Genomic DNA, 8,224 nt, shown 5'->3' with positions numbered 1-8,224 from the left:
TGCACTGGGGCAAGGCTGCACTGACAATTCTGCACTGGGGCAAAGCTGCACTGACAAGGCTGCACTGGGGCAAAGCTGCACTGACAAGGCTGCACTGGGGCAAAGCTGCACTGACAAGGCTGCACTGGACACTGGGGCAAGGCTGCACTGACAAGGCTGCAGATGGACACGATAAGGCTGCATTGATGGGCATTTAAATGTAAGTTTTTTTCCTTAAACTTCCCTCCTAAAGGTTTTTTTCCTTAAAATTCCCTCCTAAACTTGGGGTGCGTGTTATACGCCGATAAATACGGTATGTATCATAATCAAAAATATCAAGTGAAATAAAATATCAAGTGAAAGTAAAAAAAAAGGGGGAAACTCCAAACATAAATTTATGTGTTAAAGAAATTATGTGTATAAATGTAAAAAAAGTTCATAAATGAAGGTGTCCCCAATGGAGAAACTTCAATACAGGAACCAGGGTCTATTATCTCCGCTTGTACTGCCTGTCAACTTATAGTAGACAATGAAGGCTTACCGGAAAGCCTGCGACCGCCCTTCTCAGGGGGGTCAAAACAGGCTTAGTAGAAAATGCAGGAACACTGTTAGGGATTCCCAGGTGACCATCTGGCATCAGTCAGGAGAAGCTTCCATGATTCATTAACAGGAAATGAGTGCCGTGCACCAAATGGATTACCAAAGAGGCAAGAGTGCACCAATGGGCGACCGTTGAGACAGGAACTGCGCACCAATGGATAACGACAGAAAGTGGAGTGAATATGGGATCTGTGCTTACCATTAACCAGCCACTATATGGCTGATGACCTGGACATGTTTCTTTGGTAGGCCCCCCAGCTGAGATCTCAATGTCTACACAAAGGCTCATTTAGCCCCAGGAACAGAGCCCCTGCACAGGAGTCTCCTCCCGCAAGACTGGACCCAGGAACTCTGCACTCTGCTGCCAGGCCTCTGACTATTAATGGTCTCTCCCTCCACCTTCTGGGCACACCTACCCCCCAGAATTGCCCGGAGTGCCAAGAATATTCAGGCTGATTGATTGCCCTACTCTCCCTCCGACTACAGTATACTTCTAGAAGTCTGTAGAAGACGAGGGGGAGTAGAAGAACAGCAGCCTGTGAAACACTGAACAACCTCAAAGGAGAAGTGTAGTCAAAGCTAATTTGGCTATTCTTCTCCTATAAATCACAAGAATGCAATTCATTCTACACTCTTGTGATTTCTTTTCAGCCATCAGCTGACATCACAGAGCCGGTCCAGGCTCTGAAAAGATCCCGACCATATGATCGGGATCCACCTAGAAGTCTGGACTGACAGCTGGCTCAGCCTCTCAGTGGTCTGCTGAGAACCTGAGCCAGCCTCTCCCGTCCCTCCACAGTGAGCCCAAAAGGGGGAGGGGGAGGCAGAGCAGAGAGCCAGAGACTGACAGTGCCCAGCTCTCTGCTCACAGAATGCTGAGAACTGAGTGATCAGCGGTCTTTGATCGCTCAGTTCTCAGTGGGGACCCAGCAGGGAAACTTGTCCTGAGGGATATTTATACAGTCTAAGAAAAAATGGTTTGGGCTGGTAGTGTGTCGGGATTCATAATAAGAGAGTAATACTGCAGCATGCACCAGTTTTACATCAGTTCAGAGTCTTTGGTGTGAATGGGATCCATAGTACAATTTTGCAGCAATTGTTTTCCTGCTGGAAGATGGAGAAGAGCAAAACTCATTACAGGAAGTTCTTGGCCATCTTCTTATGGGACTTGTCCTGTTTCTTGTTAAAGTCCCTACAGATGTGGATCACGGTATAAGGCTATTTAAACAGATCCACTGACGTTTTGTTGTACAATGAGTCCAGGCAGAAGTTCCTTCATCCAACATCCGCTGGAAGTCTCCGTAAAATGCAGAGAGTGCTGTGTATGTACTGCGTAATCACCAGCAAGTAAAACTGCTGGCACGTTTCCCCCTCCACCCCAGATAGTAAATGCCAGTCCCCTTTCATTGGGCTTTGTCCTTTCACAATCACTGGATAGGTCTGTGCAAATTGTTCTGACATCTAGGCCTGTGTGCTGACACCAGACATACGGCCATTGTCTATTCAGGGGGGCCCCCTTTATCAGCTCCACCTGGAAAACTACATTTCCTCTAACAGAGCCTTCCTTTAATGTCATCCCAAGATGTGATAATTGTCCCCAGCTCTGTACCCCTAACAGCCCCCCTCCATCACATTGTACTGCCAACAGCCTCTCTCTGCACCCCTAACAGCCCCCCTCCATCACTCTGTACCTCTAATAGTCCCTCTTCCTGCATTACTCTTTACTGCTAGCAGCCCCTCTTCCATCACCATGTACCACCAAAAGCCCCTCCTCCATCGTTCTGGAACCCTAGCAGTCCCTCCTTGATCACTGTGTACTGCTAACAGCCCCTGCTGCTTCATCCTATACTGCACCCCTAGTAGTCCCTCCTCCATCACTTTGTACCCCTAACAGCCCCTCCCCTATCACTCTGTACCCCTAACAGCCCCTCCTCTATAACACTGTATCCCTAACAGCCCCTCCCCTATCACTCTGTATCCCTAACAGCCCCTCCCCTATCACTCTGTACCCCTAACAGCCCCTCCCCTATCATTCTGTACCCCTAACAGCCCCTCCTCTATAACTCTGTATCCCTAACAGCCCCTCCCCTATCACTCTGTACCCCTAACAGCCCCTCCTCTATAACTCTGTATCCCTAACAGCCCCTCCCCTATCACTCTGTATCCCTAACAGCCCCTCCCCTATCACTCTGTACCCCTAACAGCCCCTCCCCTATCATTCTGTACCCCTAACAGCCCCTCCCCTATCACTCTGTACCCCTAACAGCCCCTCCCCTATCATTCTGTACCCCTAACAGCCCCTCCTCTATCACTCTGTATCCCTAACAGCCCCTCCCCTATCACTCTGTACCCCTAACAGCCCCTCCCCTATCATTCTGTACCCCTAACAGCCCCTCCTCTATAACTCTGTATCCCTAACAGCCCCTCCCCTATCACTCTGTACCCCTAACAGCCCCTCCCCTATCATTCTGTACCCCTAACAGCCCCTCCCCTATCACTCTGTACCCCTAACAGCCCCTCCCCTATCACTCTGTTCCCCCAACAGCCCCTCCCCTATCACTCTGTTCCCCCAACAGCCCCCCCCTTATCATTCTGTACCCCTAACAGCCCCTCCTCTATAACTCTGTATCGCTAACAGCCCCTCCTCTATAACTCTGTACCGCTAACAGCCCCTCCCCTATCACTCTGTACCCCTAACAGCCCCTCCCCTATCACTCTGTTCCCCCAACAGCCCCTCCCCTATCACTCTGTTCCCCCAACAGCCCCTCCCCTATCATTCTGTACCCCTAACAGCCCCTCCCCTATCATTCTGTACCCCTAACAGCCCCTCCTCTATAACTCTGTATCGCTAACAGCCCCTCCTCTATAACTCTGTATCGCTAACAGCCCCTCCTCTATAACTCTGTACCGCTAACAGCCCCTCCTCTATAACTCTGTACCGCTAACAGCCCCTCCCCTATCACTCTGTACCCCTAACAGCCCCTCCCCTATCACTCTGTTCCCCCAACAGCCCCTCCCCTATCACTCTGTTCCCCCAACAGCCCCTCCCCTATCATTCTGTACCCCTAACAGCCCCTCCTCTATAACTCTGTATCGCTAACAGCCCCTCCTCTATAACTCTGTACCGCTAACAGCCCCTCCCCTATCACTCTGTTCCCCCAACAGCCCCTCCCCTATCATTCTGTACCCCTAACAGCCCCTCCCCTATCATTCTGTACCCCTAACAGCCCCTCCTCTATAACTCTGTATCGCTAACAGCCCCTCCTCTATAACTCTGTATCGCTAACAGCCCCTCCTCTATAACTCTGTACCCCTAACAGCCCCTCCTCTATAACTCTGTACCGCTAACAGCCCCTCCCCTATCACTCTGTACCCCTAACAGCTCCTCCTCTATAACTCTGTACCGCCAACAGCTCCTCCTCTATAACTCTGTACCGCCAACAGCCCCTCCTCTATAACTCTGTACCGCTAACAGCCCCTCCTCTATAACTCTGTACCGCTAACAGCCCCTCCCCTATCACTCTGTACCCCTAACAGCCCCTCCCCTATCACTCTGTTCCCCCAACAGCCCCTCCCCTATCACTCTGTTCCCCCAACAGCCCCTCCCCTATCATTCTGTACCCCTAACAGCCCCTCCTCTATAACTCTGTATCGCTAACAGCCCCTCCTCTATAACTCTGTACCGCTAACAGCCCCTCCCCTATCACTCTGTACCCCTAACAGCCCCTCCCCTATCACTCTGTACCCCTAACAGCCCCTCCCCTATCACTCTGTTCCCCCAACAGCCCCTCCCCTATCACTCTGTTCCCCCAACAGCCCCTCCCCTATCATTCTGTACCCCTAACAGCCCCTCCCCTATCATTCTGTACCCCTAACAGCCCCTCCTCTATAACTCTGTATCGCTAACAGCCCCTCCTCTATAACTCTGTACCCCTAACAGCCCCTCCTCTATAACTCTGTATCGCTAACAGCCCCTCCTCTATAACTCTGTACCCCTAACAGCCCCTCCTCTATAACTCTGTACCGCTAACAGCCCCTCCCCTATCACTCTGTACCCCTAACAGCTCCTCCTCTATAACTCTGTACCGCCAACAGCCCCTCCTCTATAACTCTGTACCGCCAACAGCTCCTCCTCTATAACTCTGTACCGCCAACAGCTCCTCCTCTATAACTCTGTACCGCCAACAGCTCCTCCTCTATAACTCTGTACCGCCAACAGCTCCTCCTCTATAACTCTGTACCGCTAACAGCTCCTCCTCTATAACTCTGTACCGCTGACAGCCCCACCTCTATAACTCTGTACTGCTGACAGCCCCTCCTCTATAACTCTGTACTGCTCCTTCATGTCAGCTATCCCAGCATTGCCTATCCAGGAATATGATCTGGGCACACAATACAGGGTAAAATATAAAATAATTTATTTCCTCTGTACAAGATATAAAATTAATATTTACAGTAAATGAAGCAATCACAGTACACGCGGTATAAACAGACTATGTAGCAGCTGACCAGTCTTGTTTGGAAGGTCTGAGAGGTAAGTCCCTGAACACAGCGCCCTACACCCAGCAATGACTCCCGAGCCTCACGTCGGGCACACCGCTGCATCCCTCCTTCGCTGGGCTCTGCCTGATGTCCTGGCAGGGGCTACTGGTGGTCTGGATCGGGCAAATATAACCTGAGGTGGTTCTGAGGCTCCTGGAAGAGACAAGGCAGTTAAGTTTCCGGTTGGGGTATAATCAGGACTGGACAAAGAGATGGATCCCTTACCTTGTGTGAGCATTCGTGTGTCCGCGCTGAGCACAGGTGCCGCCATGTTCTGTCCCTCCAACACGGATACTCTGCAGAGGAAACATTCCCCATTAGCTGAATACAATAATACCTACATATCCCAGCTATACGAGGCTGGCCTCAGTACCCACCGGACAATGCGAGAGGCTGACAACTTTCGGGCCACATACGTCTTGTGACTGGACGGAGGAGCTGGCTGTAGGTGGCCGCTGTGCTGACCTGGAGGCTGACAGGATGTGTATATACATTATAATTCATGGAGGGTAATGGTAAGTACACATACACTATATTATACATAAAGGAGGCCGGTATGTACACATATACACTCATCGGCCACTTTATTAGGTACACCTGTTCAATTACTTGGTAACACAAATTGCTAATCAGCCAATCACATGGCAGCAACTCAATGCATTTAGGCATCTAGACGTGGTGAAGAGGACTTGCTGAAGTTTAAACCGAGCATCAGAATGGGGAAGAAAGATGATTTAAGTGATTTAAAAAAACTGCTGATCTACTGGGATTTTCACACTCAACTATCTCTCGGGTTTACAGAGAATGGTCCGAAAAAGAGAAAATATCCAGTGAGCGGAAGTTGTGTGGAAGAAAAATGCCTTGTTGATGTCAGAGGAGAATGGGCAGACTGGTTGGGGATGATAGAAAGGCAACAGTAACTCAAATAGCCACTCGTTACAACCAAGGTATGCAGAATACCATCTCTGAACGCACAACACATTGAACCTTGAAGCAGATGGGCTACAGCAGCAGAAGTCCACAACGGGTGCCACTCCTGTCAGCTAAGAACAGGAAACTGAGGCTACAATCCCCACAGGATCACCAAAATTGGACAATAGAAGATTGGAAAAAAGTTGCCTGGTCTGATGAGTCTTGATTTCAGCTGCAACATTCAGATGGTGGGGTCAGAATTTGGCGTACTCATGAAAGCATGGATCCATCCTGCCTTGTATCACTGGTTCAGGCTGGTGGTGGGAGTGTAATGGTGTGGGGGGATATTTTCTTGGCACACTTTGGGTCCCTTAGTACAATTGTACAGATTCATAGCAGCAGGAGCCATTGGTTCCCCTGCTGTCAATCAAAAGCTGTGACATGGGAGCGGGGGATGGGACCGAGTCCTGCTGTCTGTGTCAATAGACGCAGCAGCAGGTCTCGGGAGCAAGCCCATACGGGTGCCCCCAGAAAAAGCAGCTTTCTGTGGGGGCACTTGATGAAGAGGAGGGGCCTGGAGCACCAGCGGGGCACCCCAGAAGAAGAGGATCGGAGCTGCTCTGTGCAATACTATTGCAAAGAGCTGGGAAGTATAACATGTTTGTTCTTATTTTTTTTTAAATCAAACGTTTACAAGCACTTTAATAAACAAGAATGTGTGTGAAAGGTGTAGTCTGTTATGTGGGAACAAGCAGGGCTCTGGGTTTTTTTTTTTTTGCTCCAAGTAAGCTTGCTAGGACTAAATAATGAGATTGTCTTCTGGAATTTCACAGTTTTGGATGTCCATGGGTTAGATAGGTGGGTCTGGCCGGTAATATTGAGGAGTGTGTCAACTAGGGATGCACCAATACCATTTTTTTTTTTTTTACAATGAGTACAAGTATCGATACTTTTTTTTTAGTACTCGCCGATACCAATTACCGATACCTACTGCAACTGTTTTGTTTTAACTTCAGCTGTCAGCAATGGTACAAAGCATTGAAAAGTTATTTAAAAAATGTAATAAATTGATTTTTTAGCGCTTTTTAAATGTTAAATATATGTTAATATATATGTGTAAAAATATTCACTAACAAAGCAAACAAACAAAAAAAAAAAGTTTTAATTGTTTATCGTTTATAAAATAGACGTGAACAAAAGAAAAAAAAGCAGGAAAATAATAATTAAATGGAGGAAAATAGGGAGTCAATTAAGGCTTATTAAGGGGTTAAACAGAGGAACATTTGTTCATCCCTTCGATCTGCAAATGAAGAAACAGAAATATACAAAAAGAAACAATGTTTCTTTTTATTTTAGTGTTTCAGCGGTTGAGCAATGTTGTTTATATATATATATATATATATATATATATATATATATATATATATATATATATATATATATATATATAAACATTGACGGCTTTTTTTTTTTTTTTTTTTGACAGCTCCAATTACCGGACTTCTTTAACACAGGGGAGACCCACTGACAGCTCAAAGAACCGAGCCTGAAAGTATCGGTTTCAGGTATCGGTGCATTTGCACAAGTACCGATACTAGTATTGGTGCAACCCTAGTGTCAACTGTTAATCAGCTTCTTTGCATACATGATAAAAATGGTATAAATACATCATTAAAATGTAAACAATCGAACACTTTCCTTTTGGCTCTTATACGTTCAATAAACTTGAATTATATTTTCATCACACATGACGGTGGTCTGGGTTCCTCTATGACAGATATCACCACTGCTACAAAGTACCATCACAGGATAGATTTAGGGCAAAATATAAGAGGATCTTCTACTGCCTGCAAATATGAAGAATTACTGTCTACTTGCGGATGATTTTAATGCTGTGGTGGTGTTGGAGGCTTCCAGTTTAGGCTCATATGAGGCTTTGAGAAGCCTATTGTATCGCAGTCCAGTTTCCTCTCTCCCATTGACTAATGTATGAAAACGTTGTTGAAAGCTTGGTCTCTCCTGGACACGTTTCTCCACATACTCCCCTTTGGTTTAACCCCGGGTTGTTGGAGTTTCTGTCCATTCCTGATCCACAAATATGGGCTTTGAGGGCCATAAAATACTTAGACCAGATTTGCTTAGAGGAGCAGTTGCAAGCCTTTGATAGTTTAAAGCAAGCCTATGATCTGCC

At 47.3% G+C, this 8,224-nt stretch overlaps 1 protein-coding gene across 2 annotated transcripts in view; it reads right to left on the bottom strand.

Annotated features, from left to right (window-relative positions):
* Positions 1 to 4,980: 4,980 nt before the first annotated feature.
* The window catches only part of TTLL5 (tubulin tyrosine ligase like 5), a 41,536-nt gene continuing 38,292 nt past the window's right edge, over positions 4,981 to 8,224 (bottom strand). For both annotated transcript variants that reach the window (XM_073608887.1, XM_073608888.1), the window contains exons 29-31: positions 5,499 to 5,593; positions 5,347 to 5,417; positions 4,981 to 5,274 (exon numbers count right to left, since the gene is read on the bottom strand). In XM_073608887.1, coding sequence (XP_073464988.1) covers positions 5,162 to 5,274; positions 5,347 to 5,417; positions 5,499 to 5,593 — 279 coding nt within the window. In that variant the 3' untranslated portion in view covers positions 4,981 to 5,161. The remainder of the gene's footprint in view (positions 5,275 to 5,346; positions 5,418 to 5,498; positions 5,594 to 8,224) is intronic.

This window comes from Aquarana catesbeiana, linkage group LG13, assembly GCF_042186555.1.
Source record: "Aquarana catesbeiana isolate 2022-GZ linkage group LG13, ASM4218655v1, whole genome shotgun sequence".
NCBI classification, from domain to species: Eukaryota; Metazoa; Chordata; class Amphibia; order Anura; family Ranidae; genus Aquarana; species Aquarana catesbeiana.
Note: the sequence above shows the minus strand (reverse complement) of the source record. Positions and strands in the feature narration are given on the sequence as shown.